The sequence below is a fragment of the Ranitomeya variabilis genome, chromosome 7 (genome assembly GCF_051348905.1).
Source record: "Ranitomeya variabilis isolate aRanVar5 chromosome 7, aRanVar5.hap1, whole genome shotgun sequence".
In the NCBI taxonomy this organism is placed as follows: Eukaryota; Metazoa; Chordata; class Amphibia; order Anura; family Dendrobatidae; genus Ranitomeya; species Ranitomeya variabilis.
In genome coordinates, this window is record NC_135238.1 from 36692404 (window position 1) to 36715791 (window position 23388).

The window sequence follows — 23388 nt, forward strand, 5'->3', positions numbered from 1 at the left end:
CACGTTAGAAGAATAAGAAAGAATTGTTTGAGTGTGGACGAGGCCTGTATGACATAGAAGATATGCTCCAAACAATTTAAAAATGAGATCTCCTCTATTGCATGACATTTGAAACAGAAAATTTTTTGTGTGGATGAGGCCTGTATAATGTAGACTAGATGCTACAAACAATTTCAAACTGAGATCTCTCCCCTACTGTATCACAATAGTTATAGAAGAAATAATTGTTTGAGTGTGAATGAGGCCTGTATGACAAAGAAGATATGCTCCAAACAATTTCAAACTGAGATCTCCCCTACTGTATCACGCTAATAGAAGACATTTTTTTGTGTGTGGATGAGGCCCTGTATACCATAGACTGCAGGCTACAAACAATTTCAAACTGAGATCTCCCCTACTGTATGAAGTTAGAAGCAGAAGAAAGAATTATTTCTCCCCCACTGTATGATCTTAGTAAAAAAATATTTTTTTGTGTGGATGAGGCCTGTATAACAAGACTACATGTTTCAAGCAGTTTCAAACTGAGATCTCCCAAACTATCATGCTAGTAACGGAAGAAATTTTTTTTATGTGGATGAGGCCTGTATAACATAGACTACATGCTATAAACAATTTTAAACTGAGATCTCCTCTACTGTATCACGTTAGAAACAGAAGAAAGAATTGTTTGAGTATGGATGAGGCATGTATGACAAAGAAGATATGCTCCAAACAATTTCAAAATGAGATCTCCCCACTGTATGATGTTAGTAACAGAAGAATTTTTTGTGTGTGGATGAGGCCTGTATAACATAGACTAGATGTTTCAAACAATTTCAAACTGAGATCTCCCCTACTGTATCACGTTAGTAACAGAATACATTTTTTTTGTCTGGATGAGGCCTGTATAACAGACTACACGCTACAAACAATTTCAAACTGAGATCTCCAATGCTGTATCACGTTAGAAACAGAAGAAATTTTTTATGTGGATGAGGCCTGTATAACATAGACTACATGCTGTAAACAATTTTAAACTGAGATCTTCCCTACTGTACCACGATAGAATCAGAAGAAATAATTGTTTGAGTGTGGATGAGGCTTGCATGACAAAGAAGATATGCTCCAAACAATTTCAAAATGTGATTTCCCCTACTGTATGATGTTAGTAACAGAAGAATTTTTATTAGTAGATTAGGCCTGTATAACATAGACTAGATTCTCCAAACAATTTCAAACTGAGATCTCCCCTACTGTATCATGTTAGTAACAAAATAAATTTTTGTGGGTGTGTGGATGAGGTCTGCATACCATAGACTAAAGGATACAAACAATTTTAAACTGAGATCTCCCCTACTGTATCACGGTAGTAACAGAAGAAATAATTCTTTGAGTGTGGATGAGATCTGTATGACAAAGAAGATATGCCCCAAACAGTTTCAAAATGAGATCTACCCTACTATATGACATTAGTAACCGAATACATTTTTTTTTTTACTGTGGATGAGGCCTGTATAACATAGCTTTAAACAGTTTCATAGTGAGATGTACCCTACGGTATGACATTAGTAACAGAATAAATTTTAGTTTTGTGTGGATGAGGCTTGTAGTTTTGTTTTTTAATTTGCATGAGCTATGCAGACAGTTGAATTTCACCTCCACTACATAACAAGGTGAGATATGGCATGCTGAATCATGGTAGCAACTGCCAAAAAAATCTTATTTTCCTGCCCAACAGCTCAAATCACAAAACAATGTCACCACACAACTAAATGACAAGGTGACGTGCATTGCTGTATCACATTTAGCAACTGAAAAAATAAAATTTAGAAAGGACTATTCGTGCATGGAGCACAATAGAATCAGTGCACAACACACTTTTATAAAATGTGCCCTGCTATCTTTGTCTGTGGACCTCAGTAATGGCACAAAAAAAAATCCGCTGGAAGGTCGATTTCACAGCCACACAGGATACTAGCTACCTAAACTATCTGACTTACAAACAGCTGTCTATCTAACTAAAATCTATCAGCAACCAGTCCCAGCATCAGTCTCTGCACTGTTACATTGTAAAAATGGTGCTAAAACAAAATGTCCGCTCTTTATATGGAGGGACATGTGATTCCAGCAGCCAATGACACAAGCTATTGTGTTAGGACTTTGTGGATGTTTCCTGTGCCCTGGTTGGCTAGTCACAATTTGCACACATAAAGTTAGGAAAAAAAAGTTTAGAAGCAACGCCGCTCCTCTGAGCTGTGCCAACGCCTTCCCCTCATCAAACACATGCCTCACGCTCTTCATACACCACCATTATTGTTGCCAAAGTGCGCAAAATACTTTAGTGGCAACTCAAATTTTTTTCCCACACTTTCTACCGAATGTTACTAGTTTTATAAAATGTTGTTTGTGGTTACGATCAAGAATCCGAATGTGCCATATTCGTGCCATTTTTGTATTTGGTGATCGTTTTCCAACAAATTCGCTCATGTCTAGTCAGGATGCCTATATACGGATTAGATGTTTGTCCGGACTTGTCCGATGTTTGTCCGTTCTATTTTCTGTTTCACAAATAAAAGGCACAAGTAGTCAGGAGAAAACAAAAAATATATTGCAAAATAAAAAATATGCACAGTTACAGCACATTAAAATTTTCATTTGTGCTAGAAAATACCCCTAATCAAAGGAGTCTGGCTGTGTGCACACGTCGCAGATTTGGTGAGTTTTTTCCTCATTTTTTTCTGTGTAAATTTCTGGCAAGACCTGATGCCAGTAAAGTGAATGAAAAACTTGAAGTGTCATGCACACAAGTATTTTTGACTTGCAGATTTGGTGCAGAAAAGAAACTGAAGCATGTCAATTCTCTGTGCATTTTTCACCATTGACTTCACTAAAAACGCAGGTCAAAAAGGTACAAAAAAGGAGCAAATACGTGAGTTTTTGCAGCTGTGTTTTTTTCTGCCAAGAGATGCCGACATGGTGCAGAAATTTAACTCAACGTGTGCACATAGCCTAACAGCTTACTAAAACTTAAAAAGATTTCTTTAGTTTAAAAGTCAATTAAAATAATTGGAGATTACTGCATCATTTACTCCACAGCTTTCAACTGAAAAGATTTGAAAATTAGATTAAAAAAAATAGAAAATTAAATATATTAAAATGTAATCAAACAATAAACATCAGTCTCTGTGTTGTCTCTGTTTTTCACCCCAAACTAATAGTCTGGCTTTGCACAGGTCATGTATGGTGTGGGCACTAATGTGAATCCAATGCCAGGCTTGAGACTCAGGTCTTCTCTGGAAACTCCTGAAGGCGGATAGAAAGTAAATGCTTGAAGAAGTCCAGTGAAAAATAGGAAAAGTTCCATCTTGGCCAAGGCCTCCCCAGCACAAGCTCTTTTTCCTGTAGAAATCGGATAAGTGAGTTACCAATGTCATATTGAAAGTAGATTTTGACCCTAACACGTGTAGTAATGAAATAAATTGAATATAATGCATATTTTCCAACTCTCTCTAAATGACTGTGAGTCTCATGGAAAAAAAGGAGACCTACAGAAAGTTACAAAAGATTCCTAGAACCCCCTGGAAAGCATTGTTGACTGAATGGTTCTTGTTCGTTGCTCCAGTATGTTTTGTATCCAGTCCAGCCCCAACTTACATAGAAAATTACAATTCTACTCCATCCTCCACAAGGATGCCAAATGAGGGACCAGTTCTAGGAAAGAGATGACAAGTTCAACTTTGCTCCCTTTCATTGCACCAGATATGTCTATGCTATTTAGAAATTAATGCTGATCATCATAAGTCTAAATACCTGGAATATAATCACATTTTTTAACTAATGGTTCCAACTCGTAAATGCACACATGCTTGAGGGATCTCATTGAAACAACTCTGCCTTGTTCAGTGTATTTTGTCAAAGGACCAGAGAAGCAAACTGAATTCTTGCCCCAGGTGAAGGAAAACACAGTGAAGACTTTGGGAAATGTACTCACTTTGTTGAGGTTATAGTTGACACAGAACTTTCCTTTATTCACTATATCCAATCAGTCACTCGCTCATGTTACCTTCATCTTAAAAGCATTTCTAAAATCTAACCTTTTCTCACCTTTGGAACTGCAAAAACACTTACTGTCGCTCTTATTCATTCTCGTCTGGACTACAGCAACTCTTTACTGATCACTCTCCCTCTTACTAAGCTTTCTACTCTTCAACCTATCTAAATGCGGCAGCCAGGGTCATATTTCTATCCAGCCGCTTCCCCGATGTGCCAGCCATTGCACTGGTTGCCCATTCACTACAAAATACAATACAAACTTATCTCTTTCACCCACAAAGCTCTCCACAGTTTTGCACCACCCTATATCTAATTTCTAATTTCTATCACCCTACCTATGCTCTCCGTTCTGCACCTGATCTAAAACTAACATCCTCTATAATCCAAACCTCTGACCTCAGTCTTCAAAACTTCTCTCGTGCTGTGCCAGTTTTCTGGAATGCACTACCGCCAGCTGATCCAACTAATACCTAGCCCCCATGTTTTTAAGCGTGCTTTAAAAACACATCTCTTTACACAGGTCTGTCACCTCAACTCAGTAATCTAACTCTCCACTGTTCCCTCCTTCTAAATGTTAATCATAATCTTCTCCTTCCTATTCATCTGCCTCCATATCCTCTGTGCACTGAAGACCAAACAGTAGCTTCACTTAGACAGATCTGCCCTGACCACTGGATAATGCAGCTTTATATAAAAACTAGTGTTGAGCGATACCGTCCGATATTTGAAAGTATCGGCCGATATCCAAAAAATATCGGATATCGCCGATACCGATACCCGATACCAATACAAGTCAATGGGACACAAATATCGGAAGCTATCCTTGATGGTTCCCAGGGTCTGAAGGAGAGGAAACTCTCCTTCAGGCCCTGGGATCCATATTCATGTAAAAAATAAAGAATAAAAAAAAAAATATGGATATACTCACCCTCGGACGAGCCCTTGTTGTCACTGCTGCAAGCGTCTGCCTCCGTTCCTAAGAATGCAGAGAGTGAAGGACCTTCGATGATGTCGCGGTCACGTGAGCGGTCACATGAACTGTCACGTGACCAATCACAAGACCGCGATGTCATCGCAGGTCCTACACTCACTGCATTCTTAGGAACGGAGGCAGACGCTTGCATCGGTGAGGTCCAGGGTCCGTCGGAGGGGTGAGTATATCCATATTTTTTATTTTTATTCTTTATTTTTTACATGAATATGGATCCCAGGGCCTGAAGGAGAGTCTCCTCTCCTCCAGACCCTGGGAACCATACGCACCGCACACGCCTGGGAACTTATAGGAACTTCCGATTCCGATTTCCGATATCACAAAAATATCGGAACTCGGTATCAGAATTCCGATACAGCGAATATCGGCCGATACCCAATATTTGCAGTATCGGAATGCTCAACACTAATAAAAACCCTTATTTATCATAATGATGGCTGGATGGTACATAACAAGCACGCTCTACCTATTGTGTCCCCCCATTTCTTTATAGATTGTAAGCTTGGGAGCAGGACCCTCACTCCTCCTGTAACCAGTGAACTATGTGTTACATTGTATTATTTTTATTGTCTGTACATGTGCCCGCTTAAGGGTATGTTCCCACAATCAGGAATTGCTGCGGGTTTGACTCTGCACCTTTATGGAGCATCAAACCCTCAGTGACAAGATGTTAAAGCATAGTGGATGGGATTTCTAGAAATCCCATGTTCACTATGCATGCTTGTGCACCTGCGGATCACCCGTGAACACTGACATGTGACCCGTCTTTCAAAACCCAGCATGTCACTTTCTCTTGCGGAGACGCTAGTCTCTGGAACAGAAATGAAATTAATAGTATTATTATTGCTCTAGCCCATAATGCAAAAAAATTATAAAGTGCTCATGCATATTCTGAGCATCTTAATAAGACCATACTACATTTTTTTTTACTTTTTGGAGGAAACAATATGAGATTTAGAAAACATATAAATTATTTCTTGTTAAAAAATTGTCATTTTGTTAGGTAGTGTTTTGTCAGTTGAGTGACATGTAAAATGATTTGATTTTTCATCTTAATGCTCATCAGTCATCATTACTTACCTACTGAGAATGGCATAAATGCATCAGGTCGGACAAATTTCCCATTTTCATCCAAGAAGTGATTAGGATTGAAATCATAGGGAGTTTTCCATTGAGTTTTGTCATAGAGAACTGATGTCAGGAATGGAATAACCTCTGTACCCTGTGAGCAATAAATCACAAAATATATTTTTTTATTATATACATTTAAAAATGTAAGATTATTTGGATGGCTGTGGACCCCATAGCGGTCCCTTTTACAAATAGGTAAGTGCATACAGTATTTGAGCATAACAACATTTTTTTTTTTTAACAAAACTCACTTTTGGGATCAGGTAACCCCGCAAATACACATCAGTTGGAGTTGAGTGTGACACGTTTAATGGGAGAATATTGCCAAACCTTTGTATTTCATGTATTACTGCATCAGTATAAGGCATTTTCCTCCGATCTTCTACTGTCGGCAGCTGTCCAGGTTTAATATGTGTTTTAATTTCCTCCTGTACCTTCTCTATAAAGAAAAAAAAAACATATTTTGTTACAGTAACATTTTGTACTAGCACAACAATACCAATGCATTTAATTAATATATTATAGATTTTTGTTATGATTTGTATGGGCTGTAAGTCAGTGCTAGGGCGTGGATACAGCTGACACTCACTATGTACTGGCCGGTGACTGAAGCCGCGCCAGCTGCACCACTATGACTGAATGCCAGAGGATGCTGAGAGGAATAATGTTAATTTCCTCTCAGTAGCCGAGCTTTCAGTGCAGGGGCTGGGCAGCTTTGGAATGGTATTAACCTGAAGATTAACCCTATATCTGCAGGTTAATAGGGATTGGGAACATGAGAGGTTACTTTAAATGGAGTGGAAATCAAGCATGGGCACTGCGGCTCCATACATTCTCTATTGGACTGCTAGAGATTACATCAAGAATTCACTGTATACTAGTTCACATAGCAAAGTTCTAAAGCTTGAAGAAACAAAAATGTGGATTTTTATTGGCTTTGAAAAAAGTTTTTTTAGGAGAAATCTAAATGTCACACTCCACCAAAAATCACATGTCCCCTCTGTCTAGGGTGGGTGGCAGCATTATTCTAGAGCATTGGAAAATATTAAACATGCAATAAATGTAAAAAATATATACTAGAATTACCTCAACTTAATTGTTAATTTGCATATACAATTATAGTAAAATTGCATTTACAATTTGACTTCTACAGGGGAGGTCATCAAAAAGAAGTTCATTGTACAGGTATATGGAATATGATACAAAAGTGAATAAATAACAGAAAATCTGGGTAAAGTGGTAGCCTTCAGAAAAAGGTGATTTGGTGGTCTTGGGAGACCGTAGTTGTTCACCTACAGTCTTATATAACTTTTAAAAATATATCAAGAATTACTTTGAATCTCCGGATACTTCATCATCAATAAAATTCCCCAGCGGATTGTTGAAGATGTAGTTTCAGTTCCAGCACCGAAGAGATCCAGGACGGAACCAAGTAGATTACCTTCATTAAAATATGTCTGAGCTTTCGTTGTTTCCTAAAATTACATAACACGTATATTATCACCTGTCAGTATTTTGATTGACAACTCAATCATCCAGTCTGGTACAGGGGCGTGCTGAGCTGTTTGTGTGCTGTTTGACAGCTTGACCGTCCAATCTGAGACTGGGAGGCGCTGGCTGTCTCCAGGTGTTCATTATCAAAGGGGATGGTCAGGCTATCTAACTGGGATGTTACTCCTAGACCCCTGCCAGACGTACATTCAGCTACGTTTGATTTGTCTCTCTGTGCCTTGAGTTCTGTTTGTAGATCTTTCGTTGCCTGACCTTGGACCTTGTTCTGTCTTTTACTTCTGTTTATGATGTTCCTTCCTGGGTTTTGACCTTGGACTCCTTGATTACCCTGCATCGTGGCTTGGAAGTGAGAAGTGACTCAGCGTCACAGGAAACTTGTGATGACATTAAATCAGGCAATATTTGACAACTAAGTGCATCAGTATGGAAGATACATCAACATGCTCCTGCATAAATATTGGTCAGGGGATATGTAACCAACAAGCTCTGTGCCTCAATACTGTATGTAGCTACCAAGATTGCAGCCTCATAAAGAGGCTGTAACCATTATGCGAATTGCTTTATATTCAAAGAACACCTTGAACATCTTGCAGATCTTGTGTTTTACTCAACAAAAATGTATAGTCATCACATTTTTGGCAGCACAGTGGCAGCTAAAAGTAGCAGCCACTGACTAGTCTGTAGTGACTTAGTCCCCCTTCGAAATAGAGGAAAAAGGTGACATAGCATAAACTGTAGAAAAGTCAGTCAGTTCTAGGACCCTGCAGAGGAAGAATCCATGAGATCAACCCAAAAGGGATGGGCAAAGACCAGGTAATTTTACCTGGGTTTTTAAAGAAGTGATGACTCCTTAGGAGAATATAATGTGTGAGCTGTTAAAAGGGCTGTCAGCAAAGCAGTTTAGCAACAGTGGACTGTGACCTAATTTCACCACAACATGGACTCTGTTGATCCTCTGATTTACTTTGACGTGGTAGGATGGCTTCTGTGCTATTTTTTTTAATCAAAAACAGTATTACTAAAAACTCTGTGTTTTTTAAATGTGCTTTTGCTTTTTTACTTAGTTACAGCAGGGTTTTTTTGCTAACTTTTTCTCTTGTAGGTTTTATATGTGTTGTGGCCAATGTGAACATGCGTTTAACTTCTGCATGTGTACCAACTCAAGTTAAGCTCAATTTTTGTGCTTTTTTTCTTCGTATTGTTGCATTCTGTGCAAACCTGGTTGTGGCCTTCCCCTCTCCTGAGCTGGAAATTGTACATAAGGCTTCCCCAGTCTGGTGTCTCACTGGTTGGGCCCAGTCTTTTTGTCTGCCCTTATTCACACTGAGGTCAACATTAACACATGGTAAGGTTTTAACATTAGACAGCGTAGGACTGTCCCGATCAGAGTTACCTTGACGGGGTGGGATGGTTTTTGTGCCATTTTTAACTAAAAACTCTGTTATTTAAATGCTCTTTTACTTTTCTACTTAGTTATGGCAGGGTTTTTTGCTCACTTTTTCTCTTGTAGGTTTCTTCATTAAAATATGTCTGAGCTTTCGTTGTTTCCTAAAATTACATAACACGAATATTCCCCTTGTTATCACCTGTCAGTACTTTGATTGACAACTCGATCATCCAGTCTGGTACAGGGGCGTGCTGAGCTGTACCAGACTGGATGAGACTGGGAGGTCCTGGCTGTGTCCAGGTGTTCATTATCGAAGGGGATGGCCAGGCTATCTAACTGGGCTGTTACTCCTAGACCCCTGCCAGACGTACATTCAGCTAAATGTGATTTGTCTCTCTGTGCCTTAAGTTCTGTTTGTAGATCTTTTGTTGCCTGACCTTGGACCTTGTTCTGTCTTTCACTTATGTTTATGATGTACCTTCCTGGCTTTTGATCTCGTACTCCATGATTATCCTGTATCGTGGCTTGGAAGTGAGAAGTAACTCAGCGTCACAGGAAACTTGTGATGACATTAAATCAGGCAATATTTGACAACTAAGTGCATCAGTATGGAAGATACATCAGCATGCTCCTGCATAAACATTGGTCAGGAGATATGTAACCAACAAGCTCTGTGCCTCAATACTGTATGTAGCTACCAAGATTGCAGCCTCATAAAGAGGCTGTAACCATTATGCGAATTGCTTTATATTCAAAGAACACCTTGAACATCTTGCAGATCCTGTGCCTTACTCAACAAAAATGTATAGTCATCACAATTTTGGCAGCACAGTGGCAGCTAAAAGTAGCAGCCACTGACTAGTCTGTAGTGACTTACTCCCGCTTTGAACCAGAGGAAAAAGGTGACATAGCATAAACTGTAGAAAAGTCAGTCAGTTCTATTACCCTGCAGAGGAAGAATCCATGAGGTCAACTCAAAAGGGATGGGCAAAGACCAGGTAATTTTACCTGGGGTTTAGGGTTGAGCGAAACGGGTCGATCATTTTCAAAAGTCGCCGACTTTTGGCTAAGTCGGCGTCTCATGAAACCCGATCCGACCCCTGTGCTTGTCGGCCATGCGGTACGCGACTTTCGCGCCAAAGTCGCGTTTCAATGACGCGAAAAGCGCCATTTCTCAGCCAATGAAGGTGAACGCAGAGTGTGGGCAGCGTGATGACATAGATCCTGGTCCCCACCATCTTAGAGAAGGGCATTGCAGTGATTGGCTTGCTGTCTGCGGCGTCACAGGGGCTATAAAGGGGCGTTCCCGCCGACCGCCATCTTACTGCTGCTGATCTGAGCTTAGGGAGAGGTTGCTGCCGCTTCGTCAGAAGCAGGGATAGCGTTAGGCAGGGTCCACTAACCACCAAACCGCTTGTGCTGTAGCGATTTCCACTGTCCAACACCACCTTCGGTGTGCAGGAACAGTGGAAGCTATTTTTTTTTTTTTTTCCTCAGCGCTGTAGCTCATTGGGCTGCCCTAGAAGGCTCCCTGATAGCAGTATTGCTGTGTGTACGCCACTGTGCAAACCAACTGCTTTTTTCAAAGCACATATCCTCTTGTTCCTTTCTGCACAGCTATCTTTTTTGTTTGTCCACACTTTTTATTTAATTTGTGCATCAGTCCACTCCTATTGCTGCCTGCCATACCTGGCTGAGATTACTGCAGGGAGATAGTAATTGTAGGACAGTCCCTGTTTTTTTTTTTTTTTTTTTTGTGGGAGATTAAGATTGGCATTTCTGCTACAGTGCCATCCCTGTGTGTGCCATCTCTCACTGAGTGGGCCATAGAAAGCCTATTTATTTTTTCCGTGATTTGTGTTCTAAATTCTACCTCAACACAAAAACACTACATCAATCAGTGGTAGAAAAATATTGGCCTCAGTCAGGGCTTGTGTGCCACTGCTGTGTGTGCTATCTCTCATTCAGTGGGCTATAGAAAGCCTATTTATTTATTTATTTATTTTTCTTATTATTTGGTTTCTAAAGTCTCCCTGAAAAAAAAAATAAAAATAAAAAAACAGTGGGAGAGTAATATTGCCCTTTCAGCTTGTGTGCCAGTCTTGACTCCTGGGTGTGCCACCTCTCTCTCATTCAGTGGGCCATAGAAAGGCTATTTATTTTTTTGGTTTTTTTAATATTATTTGGTTTCTAAAGTCTCCCTGAAAATAAAAGAAAAAAAACTTAAAAAAACAGTGGGAGAGTAATATTGCCCTTTCAGCTTGTGCGCCAGTCTTGACTCCTGGGTGTGCCACCTCTCTCTCTCTAATTGTGGGCCATAGAAAGCCTTTTTTTTTTTGTTTTTTTTAATATTATTTGGTTTCTAAAGTCTCCCTGAAAAAAAAAAAACATAAAAAAACAGTGGGAGAGTAATATTGCCCTTTCAGCTTGTGTGCCAGTCTTGACTCCTGGGTGTGCCACCTCTCTCATTCAGTGGGCCATAGAAAGCCTATTTATTTTTTTTTTTAAATATTATTGGGTTTCTAAAGTCTCCCTGAAAAAAAAAAAAAACATAAAAAAACAGTGGGAGAGTAATATTGCCCTTTCAGCTTGTGTGCCAGTCTTGACTCCTGGGTGTGCCACCTCTCTCTCATTCAGTGGGCCATAGAAAGCCTATTTATTTTTTTTTTTAAATATTATTGGGTTTCTAAAGTCTCCCTGAAAAAAAAAAAAACATAAAAAAACAGTGGGAGAGTAATATTGCCCTTTCAGCTTGTGTGCCAGTCTTGACTCCTGGGTGTGCCACCTCTCTCTCATTCAGTGGGCCATAGAAAGGCTATTTTTTTTTTGGTTTTTTTAATATTATTTGGTTTCTAAAGTCTCCCTGAAAATAAAAAAAAAAAACATAAAAAAACAGTGGGAGAGTAATATTGCCCTTTCAGCTTGTGTGCCAGTCTTGACTCCTGGGTGTGCCACCTCTCTCTCATTCAGTGGGCCATAGAAAGGCTATTTTTTTTTTTGGTTTTTTTAATATTATTTGGTTTCTAAAGTCTCCCTGAAAATAAAAGAAAAAAAACATAAAAAAACAGTGGGAGAGTAATATTGCCCTTTCAGCTTGTGTGCCAGTCTTGACTCCTGGGTGTGCCACCTCTCTCTCATTCAGTGGGCCATAGAAAGGCTATTTATTTTTTTGGTTTTTTTAATATTATTTGGTTTCTAAAGTCTCCCTGAAAAAAAAAGAAAAAAAACTTAAAAAAACAGTGGGAGAGTAATATTGCCCTTTCAGCTTGTGTGCCAGTCTTGACTCCTGGGTGTGCCACCTCTCTCTCTCTAATTGTGGGCCATAGAAAGCCTTTTTTTGGGGTTTTTTTTTAATATTATTTGGTTTCTAAAGTCTCCCTGAGAAAAAAAAATAAAAAATTAGGTGGGAGATTAATATTGACATTAGTGCTTGAGTGACAGTCCTGCGTGTGTCATCTCTGTGATTTTGTGCCACAGAAAACAGAGTGTGTAACATTGTGCCTGATTTTCCTTGTGGTCTCACCAACCTGTTAAGGGATATTGAAATCATACTGAAGTTATAGCTCACCGTGTAAGTTGTTTGACAGCAACAAATAAAGTTACTTTGGTTAAGATTTTAAAACAATGAGGAAGTCTGGTGCAAGAGGTCGTCGTGGGCGTTCATTGTCAGCTGGTAATGATGGTAGTGGTAGTGGAGCATCAGGTGGTCGTGGGGATAAAAATATTCCACCTAAGTCTGGAGCTGTGGAGCCAGTTTCGTCGTCAGGCTACACAAGGCCTCGAACGCTCTCTTTTCTGGGAGTAGGAAAACCGCTTTTAAAGGCGGAGCAGCAACAGCAAGTTTTGGCTTACATTGCAGACTCAGCCTCTAGCTCTTTTGCCTCCTCTTCCGAAACTGTTAAATGTAAAAGCAGCGCGTCGCTTGTGGATGTTCACGGTCAGGGACAAGTCGCTTCCTTGTCCTCCTCAGCAAAAACTACAACAAGAGAGAAGGATGCAGCAGGCGACACAACGGGTCACTCCATGGAGCTCTTTACACATACCGTCCCTGGCTTAGAAAGTGAAACATTTAACAGGCCATGCCCATTACAAGTAGATTCTGACATGGAGTGCACTGATGCACAGCCACAGCCAGAGTACTATGCTGCTCCTTTGACTCAGACCACCACATTGCCCTCTCAGGGTACAGATCCACAATCAGACCCTGATGAGACTATGTTGCCCCGCCACGAACGCTATACCACAGACCGACACAGTGACACAGACGAAGTTGCACACGAGCTCGAAGAGGAGGTAATAGATGACCCAGTTATTGACCCCGATTGGCAGCCATTGGGGGAACAGGGTGCAGGCGGCAGTAGTTCAGAAGCGGAGGTGGAGGAGGGGCCGCAGCAGGCATCAACATCGCAACAGGTTCCATCTGCCGGGCCCGTATCTGGCCCAAAATGCGTGTCAAAGCCAAAACCTGTTGGAGGACTGCGTGGCCATCCGGTTAAAGCTCAGTCTGCAATCCATGAAAAGGGATCCGAGTCTAGGAAGAGTGCAGTCTGGCATTTTTTTAAACAACATCCAACTGATCAGCACAAAGTCATCTGTCAAAAATGTTCAACTAGCTTAAGCAGAGGTCAGAATCTGAAAAGTCTAAACACTAGTTGCATGCATAGACACTTAACCACCATGCATTTTCAAGCCTGGACTAACTACCAAACGTCCCTTAAGGTTGTAGCACCCTCGGCCAATGAAGCTAGTCAGCAACGCAACATCCCTTCCGTCACTGTAAGGCCACCATTTTCCGCACCACCGGCAGTATCTGTGCAGGTTTCTTTGCCAGCCAAAAGCAGTCAGGGTCAGGGAACCACCAGTTTTGTAGGAGGAAATATTGCATCTAGGGCACCGGCGGAAACAATACCGTCTCCAACCGTCTCTCAGTCTGCCATGTACACCGGCACACCCGAAAGTTCCACGATCTCCAGCTCTCCAGTCCAGCTCACCCTACATGAGACTCTGGTTAGAAAAAGGAAGTACTTATCCTCGCATCCGCGTACACAGGGTTTTAACGCCCACATAGCTAGACTAATCTCGTTAGAGATGATGCCCTACCGGTTAGTTGAAAGCGAAGCTTTCAAAGCCCTGATGGAGTACGCTGAACCACGATACGAGCTACCCAGTCGACACTTTTTTTCCAGAAAAGCCATCCCAGCCCTGCACCAGCATGTTAAACAGCGCATCGTCCATGCACTCAGGCAATCTGTGAGTACAAAGGTGCACCTGACTACAGATGCATGGACCAGTAGGCATGGCCAGGGACGTTATGTGTCCATCACGGCACACTGGGTGAATGTGGTGGATGCAGGGTCCTCAGGGGACATCAATTTCGGGACAGTTGTGCCTAGCCCACGGTCTAGGAAACAGTTGGCTGTAGGCGTTCGCACCCCCTCCTCCTCCTCCTCCTCCTCCTCGTCCTCCTGCAGAAGCTACAGCTCTTCCACAGAACGCAGTCTGCCAACCACTCCATCGGCAGATGACACTGTTGCACACCAGTTGTCCCATTATGGGCCAGCTACTGCCAAGCGTCAGCAGGCTGTATTGGCTATGAAGTGTTTGGGCGACAACAGACACACCGCGGAAGTTCTGTCCGAGTTCTTGCAACAAGAAACGCAGTCGTGGCTGGGCACAGTAGATCTTGAGGCAGGCAAGGTAGTGAGTGATAACGGAAGGGATTTCATGGCTGCCATCTCCCTTTCCCAACTGAAACACATTCCTTGCCTGGCTCACACCTTAAACCTGGTGGTGCAGTGCTTATTGAAAACTTATCCTGGGTTCTCCGACCTGCTCCTCAAAGTGCGTGCACTTTGCTCACATATCCGACGTTCGCCTGTACACGCCAGCCGTATGCAGACCTATCAGCGGTCTTTGAACCTTCCCCAGCATCGCCTAATCATAGACGTTGCAACAAGGTGGAACTCAACACTGCACATGCTTCAGAGACTGTGCGAACAGAGGCGTGCTGTTATTTATTTGTGGGAGGATACACGGGCAGGCAGTAGGATGGCAGACATGGAGTTGTCAGGTGTGCAGTGGTCTAAGATACAAGACATGTGTCAAGTCCTTCAGTGTTTTGAGGAATGCACACGGCTGGTTAGTGCAGACAACGCCGTAATAAGCATGAGCATCCCCCTAATGCGTCTGCTGATGCAAAGTTTGACGCACATAAAGGAGCAGGCGTCTGCACCAGAGGAAGAGGAAAGCCTTGATGACAGTCAGCCATTGTCTGGTCAGGGCAGTGTACAGGACGAGGTAGCGGGCGAAGAGGAGGTGGAGGACGAGGAGGATGATGGGGATGAGTATATTTTTAATGCCGAACCTTTCCCGGGGGCACAGGAAATTGGTTGCGTGTCACGGCCGGGTTCTGGTTTTTTGAGGGACACAAGTGACGTAGATTTGCCTGCAACTGCCCCTCAACCAATCACAACCGGAGATTTGACAACTGGAACTTTGGCCCACATGGCGGATTATGCCTTACGTATCCTAAAAAGGGACACACGCATTACGAAAATGATGAACGATGACGATTACTGGTTGGCCTGCCTCCTTGATCCACGCTATAAAGGCAAATTGCAAAATATTATGCCACATGAGAACTTGGAACTAATATTAGCAACCAAACAATCAACTCTTGTTGACCGTTTGCTTCAGGCATTCCCAGCACACAGCGCACGTGATCGTTCTCACACGAGCTCCAGGGGGCAGCAGACTAGGAGTGTTAGGGGTGCACACATCAGAAGTGGCGTTGGACAGAGGGGTTTTCTGACCAGGTTGTGGAGTGATTTTGCTATGACCGCAGACAGGACAGGTACTGCTGCATCAATTGAAAGTGACAGGAGACAACATTTGTCCAGTATGGTTACTAACTATTTTTCATCCCTTATCGATGTTCTCCCTCAACCGTCATTCCCATTTGATTACTGGGCATCAAAATTAGACACCTGGCCTGAATTGGCAGAATATGCATTGCAGGAGCTTGCTTGCCCGGCAGCAAGTGTCCTATCAGAAAGAGTATTCAGTGCTGCAGGTTCAATATTAACCGAAAAAAGGACTCGTCTGGCTACCCAAAATGTTGACGATCTAACATTCATTAAAATGAACCACAACTGGATTTCGAAATCTTTTGCCCCACCTTGCCAGGCCGACACCTAGCTTTCCTATGAAAAGCTCTTGCCTGTGAATTACTTTTCTAATGTCTAATTTGCTGCAGCTGATTGTACAGCATACGACATGTTTACACCTCCCTAAATGGCAAAACTTCCCACACGGGGCCGTGGTATCGCGACTTGGCGCAAGCACCAGTGAGACTGCTGGTTGTCTGAAGAGGTGGGTGTGCTCGCTTTTGGTTGACGGCATTGCTACTGGGTCCCTCATAGTACAATGTAGTGTCTCTGGCGGTGGTGGTGCGCACCCAACGTCAGACACACCGTTGTAACATGAGGGGCCCTGGGGCGGTCCCGCCGGCCTCAAGAGAGTTCCCCCCTACCCCAGCTCAAAATGTGCTCTACCACGTGCAAAATTATGTCGCACAGCTCCACCAATCTTTAGTCTATTCGCTGACATCATTCAATGTCTGGCACTGACAATACAAATTTGTAGACATCTATGATGCAACTTAAAGTAGTCTGTGTCTGTGTCCTATATTGGCACCATTAAATAGTTACTGCCAAATTACTATGTCAGAAACTCAGTAGATGAGCCCACCCCTGTACCTAAGTATGCCACCTTTTTTTTTGTTTTGGTTGTTTTGCGAGACATTCACATCTATTTATATTTTGGGAGTACTGGGACAGACACTCCTTGCACTACTCCTCCACTCACCACCAAGCTGCCTGTGTATCCATGTAACCGCTGTAAAGCTGCCATGAGCCTATTGTTTGTTATTTTAGGCCTTTGATAGCCTGTCTGCGGTCCCTACTTGAAATACTCCTCCACTCACCACCAAGCTGCCTGTGTATCCATGTAACCGCTGTAAAACTGCCATGAGCCTATTGTTTGTTATTTTAGGCCTTTGATAGCCTGTCTGCGGTCCCTACTTGAAATACTCCTCCACTCACCACCAGCTGCCTGTGTATCCATGTAACCGCTGTAAAACTGCCATGAGCCTATTGTTTGTTATTTTAGGCCTTTGATAGCCTGTCTGTGGTCCCTACTTGAAATACTCCTCCACTCACCACCAAGCTGCCTGCCCGTGTATCCATGTAACAGCTGTAAAGCTGCCATGAGCCTATTGTTTGTTATTTTAGGCCTTTGATAGCCTGTCTGCGGTCCCTACTTGAAATACTCCTCCACTCACCACCAGCTGCCTGCCCGTGTATCCATGTAACCGCTGTAAAACTGCCATGAGCCTATTGTTTGTTATTTTAGGCCTTTGATAGCCTGTCTGCGGTCCCTACTTGAAATACTCCTCCACTCACCACCAGCTGCCTGCCCGTGTATCCATGTAACCGCTGTAAAACTGCCATGAGCCTATTGTTTGTTATTTTATGCCTTTGATAGCCTGTCTGCGGTCCCTACTTGAAATACTCCTCCACTCACCACCAGCTGCCTGCCCGTGTATCCATGTAACCGCTGTAAAGCTGCCATGAGCCTATTGTTTGTTATTTTAGGCCTTTGATAGCCTGTCTGCGGTCCCTACTTGAAATACTCCTCCACTCACCACCAAGCTGCCTGTGTATCCATGTAACCGCTGTAAAACTGCCATGAGCCTATTGTTTGTTATTTTAGGCCTTTGATAGCCTGTCTGTGGTCCCTACTTGAAATACTCCTCCACTCACCACCAAGCTGCCTGCCCGTGTATCCATGTAACCGCTGTAAAACTGCCATGAGCCTATTGTTTGTTATTTTAGGCCTTTGATAGCCTGTCTGTGGTCCCTACTTGAAATACTCCTCCACTCACCACCAAGCTGCCTGCCCGTGTATCCATGTAACCGCTGTAAAGCTGCCATGAGCCTATTGTTTGTTATTTTAGGCCTTTGATAGCCTGTCTGCGGTCCCTACTTGAAATACTCCTCCACTCACCACCAGCTGCCTGCCCGTGTATCCATGTAACCGCTGTAAAACTGCCATGAGCCTATTGTTTGTTATTTTAGGCCTTTGATAGCCTGTCTGTGGTCCCTACTTGAAATACTCCTCCACTCACCACCAAGCTGCCTGCCCGTGTATCCATGTAACCGCTGTAAAACTGCCATGAGCCTATTGTTTGTTATTTTAGGCCTTTGATAGCCTGTCTGTGGTCCCTACTTGAAATACTCCTCCACTCACCACCAAGCTGCCTGCCCGTGTATCCATGTAACCGCTGTAAAACTGCCATGAGCCTATTGTTTGTTATTTTAGGCCTTTGATAGCCTGTCTGCGGTCCCTACTTTAAATACTCCTCCACTCACCACCAAGCTGCCTGTGTATCCATGTAACCGATGTAAAACTGCAGTATTTTGCTTATAAAAAAGAAAATACTGGAGAGATATCAAATGCAGACATTTTAACATTAAAAACAAAAACACATACAAAAAACTGGTACAGTACAAAAATTGGCCACCAGCTACAAAAACTTTCTCCTGCAAGTAGTTAACTGAAAGGTTTTTTTCCATTGAAAACACAGATATGGCATCCACCGAGTGTTGTCCTGTCGCGTCTTCTTTATATTATTGCCAAGAAGCTGCAACTGAATAAAGCTGAGCTTCTACCTTCTGCCTCTTATTAACTGCTTTTTTTTTATAAAATTGGCTGTTCCGGCCTACTAAAGGTGTCTGTCTGCCCCTGCCTGGTGTTGTCCTCAACTGAATAAAGCTGAGCTTCTACCTTCTGTTCCAAATTACCATTTTTAAAAATGCAATTGGCTGTACCGGCCTACTAAAGGTGAATGTCTGCCCCTGCCTGGTGTTGTCCTCAACTGAATAAAGCTGAGCTTCTACCTTCCGGCTCTGATTAACTGCAGTTTTTAAACACATTGGTGGTTCCGGCCTACTAACGGTGTCTGCCCCTGCCTTCTGTTGTCCTCAACTGAATAAAGCTGAGCTTCTACCTTCCGGCTCTGATTAACTGCTGTTTTTAAAAAAAATTGGTGGTTCCGGCCTACTAACGGTGTCTGCCCCTGCCTTCTGTTGTCCTCAACTGAATAAAGCTGAGCTTCTACCTTCCGGCTCTGATTAACTGCTGTTTTTAAAAAAAATTGGTGGTTCCGGCCTACTAACGGTGTCTGCCCCTGCCTTCTGTTGTCCTCAACTGAATAAAGCTGAGCTTCTACCTTCCGGCTCTGATTAACTGCAGTTTTTAAACACATTGGTGGTTCCGGCCTACTAACGGTGTCTGCCCCTGCCTTCTGTTGTCCTCAACTGAATAAAGCTGAGCTTCTACCTTCCGGCTCTGATTAACTGCTGTTTTTAAAAAAAATTGGTGGTTCCGGCCTACTAACGGTGTCTGCCCCTGCCTTCTGTTGTCCTCAACTGAATAAAGCTGAGCTTCTACCTTCCGGCTCTGATTAACTGCTGTTTTTAAAAAAAATTGGTGGTTCCGGCCTACTAACGGTGTCTGCCCCTGCCTTCTGTTGTCCTCAACTGAATAAAGCTGAGCTTCTACCTTCCGGCTCTGATTAACTGCTGTTTTTAAAAAAAATTGGTGGTTCCGGCCTACTAACGGTGTATGCCCCTGCCTTCTGTTGTCCTCAACTGAATAAAGCTGAGCTTCTACCTTCCGGCTCTGATTAACTGCAGTTTTTAAACACATTGGTGGTTCCGGCCTACTAACGGTGTCTGCCCCTGCCTTCTGTTGTCCTCAACTGAATAAAGCTGAGCTTCTACCTTCCGGCTCTGATTAACTGCTGTTTTTAAAAAAAATTGGTGGTTCCGGCCTACTAACGGTGTCTGCCCCTGCCTTCTGTTGTCCTCAACTGAATAAAGCTGAGCTTCTACCTTCCGGCTCTGATTAACTGCTGTTTTTAAAAAAAATTGGTGGTTCCGGCCTACTAACGGTGTCTGCCCCTGCCTTCTGTTGTCCTCAACTGAATAAAGCTGAGCTTCTACCTTCCGGCTCTGATTAACTGCTGTTTTTAAAAAAAATTGGTGGTTCCGGCCTACTAACGGTGTCTGCCCCTGCCTTCTGTTGTCCTCAACTGAATAAAGCTGAGCTTCTACCTTCTGGCTTTGATTAACTGCTGTTTTTAAAAAAAAATGGTGGTTCCGGCCTACTAACGGTGTCTGCCCCTCCCTGGTGTTGTCCTCAACTGAATAAAGCTGAGCTTCTACCTTCCGGCTCTGATTAACTGCAGTTTTTAAACACATTGGTGGTTCCGGCCTACTAACGGTGTCTGCCCCTGCGTGGTGTTTGTCCTCAACTGAATAAAGCTGAGCTTCAACCTTCTGGCTTTTGGCCTACAGTAGCAGATATTAAACTGCATTTGGCCTATTAGTGTGTTTGGGCCCTTAAAACAGTGTCTGCTGCTCCTGGGTTTGCTACTCCACTCAACAAAGCAATGCCACCTGTTTAGTCCTGTTACCAATTTTGAACTGCATGTAGCCTACTTTATTCTTTGGCCCTATATCTGTTTCCTCCTCATCCTGTCCACTGCCCAGCCACTGCTACATGAGTCTGCTGGTACATTGACCTAGACCACTACATTCCCCTTGCACTCTACACAGCCAGAATCTGACCCTGCTGAAAGTCAGGTTCCCCTTCCCGCATGTTATACCACCTTACACAGGGACAAAGAGGAAGGTGCAGATGAAAGTGCAGGTTCCTTCATCAGGTGGGGGGGGCATACTCGTTGGCGACGTCACTGGCACAGGGCCCCTCAGAGTACGCAAAAGTGTCGCTGCTGGTGGGAGGCGCCCCGCCATGCAAACACACATCGCTGTACTTTGAGGGGCCCTGTGCCAGTGCCAATGCGAACGAGTGGCCCCCCCCTGCTTGCTCAGGATCACAGCACTTGCAACGTTGAAATACTTACCTCTCCCTGCTCCACCGCCATGACACGTAGTCCATGTTTCCTGGGCCCACTAAAACCTTGAACCAGCCCTACCCCCACAACTTTTGCCAAATGACCCCCAATTTCCAGTGCCCAACTATTATTATAAAGTTAATTAAGATTGACACGCTTCAGAAAACAAGAATGGATGTTTTTGGCAGTAAAATGTGCACTGTAGGTGTTTTCCTGGCCTCCACTCACTGCCGGCTATGCTTCCCCATTGACTTGCATTGGGTTTCGTGTTTCGGTCGATCCCCGACTTTTAGCGATAATCGGCCGACTTCACTCGACTCGACTCTGGACTAAATCGGGTTTCACAAAACCAGACTCGATCTTAAAAAAATGAAAGTCGCTCAACCCTACTGGGGTTTTAAAGAAGCGATGACTCATTAGGAGAATATAATGTGTGAGCTGTTAAAAGGGTTGTCAGCAAAGCAGTTTAGCAGCAGGGGACTGTGACCTAATTTCACCACAACATGGACTCTGTTGATCCTCTGAGGTCAATCAAAACCAGAGAGCTACCAGAGCAGTATAGTATAGTACCAGTTTAGTGGCACCACATAGTGCTCCATACAGTATTATGGCCCCACATAGTGCTCCATAGAGTATATTGGCCCCACATAGTGCTCCATAAAATATAATAGCCCTAGATAGTGCTCCATACAGTGCAATGCCCTTACATAATGCTTTTTGCAGTATAATAGTCCCCTCATTAAAAAAATAAAAATTCTCACCTCTGCTCGTTCCCCTGCTGCTCGGGTCTCTTCATAGTGTCTTCAGATCCTCTGCACATCTTGGTACAGCGGGTGCATTATAATGACGTCATTGCGCCCGCTGTGCTGAGATGTCAGATGCAGAGGGGGAATCATGGAAGAGGGAGCATCAGCTAAACAGGTCTTCATAGCGGCCTGGGCCAGATGAAAAACATGGGAAAAGTGAACAGGTCCAATAAGAGAAGACATTGGTCTTGGATTGGATTTATAAGACACACTGCAGAGAAACACTAACAATAGATCTATTGCCACTCTATTCTACCGTGTAGCGCATTATGAATTGGGACATTGACCCCACACACACTTTTTAATACTTCCAAGACAGTTTTGATTGGTGGAACTTATGTTGCCTAAACCTTTGGTGCATCTTAAAGTCCAAAAAAGCTGTAGTTTAGTATTGTGCTCTTCCTCCTGAACAACCCTAGCAGTTCCCCAGAGATCAGTGCTTCTGCTCTCACCACAAGACCTTCTGTACTGACTGAATATGATTGTGTTGTTGGTATAATAGTTCAGCATTTACTGTCTCACTTTTACTTTTGGCCACATGGTCACACGTTGCCTAAAACCAACCGTGACAAAGTAGATAGTAAAACCCTCAGATTTTCCAAGAATAATTGATATCCCATCCTTTCGTTCTCATAAGTGAAAATTAAGGTAACATATGCACCATTAACGCACCTGTTCCTGCTTCAGAATATATGCATCGATGTATCCTGTGATGTCATTTGCATCTAATTCCAATCGTCGATTCGTTGTACATTGGGAAATAAAACTCCTCAGCTCTATATTGGTCTGCTGTATTTTCTTATGTAGGCCAAGGAGTGATCCGATGAAGGGATAATAATTATACAGCTGTGGAAATCAACAATTCCTCTTTAGATTTTCTTGCAGCAAAAAGTACAGACCAGTTCAATAACGGTGTACATTGGGAGCAGCTCGGCCAGTCAGTGGCGCTCCACCCTACATCACTAGGAGCCTAGGTTAGACTCCGGCCAAGTGTATTCTCTGAATAAGGCCCCTTCAGTTTTTTTTTCAAGATAACTTTTATCAGTATAGTGGTTCCAATTTGTATCCATTTTTGGTCCATGTGAATTTTGTTTTACCATTGTAGATTGTAAGCTCTCATGAGCAGGGTCGTCTTATTTTGCTTTAATTATTGTATTGTTAATGTTGTTACTTATCACTGTTGTGTTTGAAACTGTTAAACTGTAAAGAACTGCGGAATATGTTGGTGCTATATAAATAAAGATTATTATTATTATTATTAGTATTATTATTACCATTCATGTGTGTCATCCATATTTTTCATATGATAAAAAAAAACAAATTGAGGTTTCCTAAGCTTCAACTAGCATCAGTCACTGAAAAACAGACACTGAACAAACTTACTGAAATGGATGAGTTTAATGCGCAAAATGGATCAAAATCAAACATGAATTTGTGAATGTGAAAAGGTCATATACTATGATAGGTATGTGTTCTATCTGCAAAAAATAGCCAAGAAATAAAAAAACACAAAACTTGTATAAATGGGACCTAAGCTGGTATGTTCTCC

The 23388-nt window shown here is 42.7% G+C and overlaps 1 protein-coding gene across 1 annotated transcript in view; it reads right to left on the reverse strand.

Moving 5' to 3' along the window:
- Positions 1–2565: 2565 nt before the first annotated feature.
- The window catches only part of LOC143785742 (cytochrome P450 2K1-like), a 53280-nt gene continuing 32457 nt past the window's right edge, over positions 2566–23388 (reverse strand). Inside the window, exons 5-9 of the mRNA XM_077274834.1 lie at positions 22512–22685; positions 7488–7629; positions 6406–6593; positions 6104–6245; positions 2566–3378 (exon numbers count right to left, since the gene is read on the reverse strand). Coding sequence (XP_077130949.1) covers positions 3191–3378; positions 6104–6245; positions 6406–6593; positions 7488–7629; positions 22512–22685 — 834 coding nt within the window. The 3' untranslated portion in view covers positions 2566–3190. The remainder of the gene's footprint in view (positions 3379–6103; positions 6246–6405; positions 6594–7487; positions 7630–22511; positions 22686–23388) is intronic.